This window comes from Acanthisitta chloris, unplaced genomic scaffold (genome assembly GCF_000695815.1).
Source record: "Acanthisitta chloris isolate BGI_N310 unplaced genomic scaffold, ASM69581v1 scaffold14199, whole genome shotgun sequence".
In the NCBI taxonomy this organism is placed as follows: Eukaryota; Metazoa; Chordata; class Aves; order Passeriformes; family Acanthisittidae; genus Acanthisitta; species Acanthisitta chloris.
The window spans coordinates 1-821 of NW_008693162.1; the positions used below are offsets into that span (position 1 = coordinate 1).

Here is an 821-nt window from a genome sequence, read left to right on the forward strand (position 1 = left end):
AGGAGGAAGCTCCATCGGCGCCAGCGCAGACCATCACGTCGCGGATGCGGAAGCCCCAGAACTCCTTGCACTGGGCGTTGGTGAGCAGGGGCAGAGCCACCTGCTGCAGGATTGCTGGTGTGTGAGAGGCTGCGGGGAGCGAGGGGCGTCAGTGCCACGACCAGAGCAGGAACGGGTGTGAGGAACGGGACACGGAGGGCGAGGAGGAGGACAGGGATTGGGAATGGGGATAGAGATGGGGAGAGGAATGAGTCAGGGTTGGGGATTGGGAATGGAGATGTGGAAAGGAGATAGGGTCGAGTACGAGGATAGGGGATTGGGATGGGGATTCAGATTCAGAGGGGGATGTGGCTGGGAGATTGGGATGGGCACTGGGGTTCAGATGGGGACGAGGATTTGAGACAGGGCTGAGGCAGGGGACAGGGAGGAGAACTGGGATGGAGATGAGGACAGGGATGGGGACCAGAAAGTGCTGTACCGCTAGAGTCAGTGAGCCCCCAGCCAGTGGTGACACAGGTCATGCCTCCGTCGAATTCGTCGGTGGCCTTGGGCAGGCAGACAGGGGACACACGGTCCGACAGCAGGGCTGGAGTGGCCAGTTTGATCAGGGTGATGTCGTCGTGGATGGTCAGCATGTTGAACTTGGGGTTCTTGAAGACCTGGAGCAGGCAGCACCGCTCTCAATGCCTGCACCCCTCAGCAGAGTGCTGGGCACTCCACAGGGACTGCTGGGGACCCCACGGACTGCTGGGCATTCCAGGGAATGCTGTCGTGGGACCCGTGCTGGCAGGGGGCCTGAGTTGCAGAGCCTAGCCCTGGGA

At 61.6% G+C, this 821-nt stretch overlaps 1 protein-coding gene across 1 annotated transcript in view; it reads right to left on the bottom strand.

The window, feature by feature from the left end:
* Positions 1–6: 6 nt before the first annotated feature.
* The window catches only part of LOC103810088 (chymotrypsinogen 2-like), a gene marked incomplete at both ends in the record, with an annotated part of 1,482 nt that continues 667 nt past the window's right edge, over positions 7–821 (bottom strand). The window contains 2 exons of the mRNA XM_009082973.1: positions 7–129; positions 479–659. Of these exons, the coding sequence (XP_009081221.1) occupies positions 7–129; positions 479–659 (304 nt within the window). The remainder of the gene's footprint in view (positions 130–478; positions 660–821) is intronic.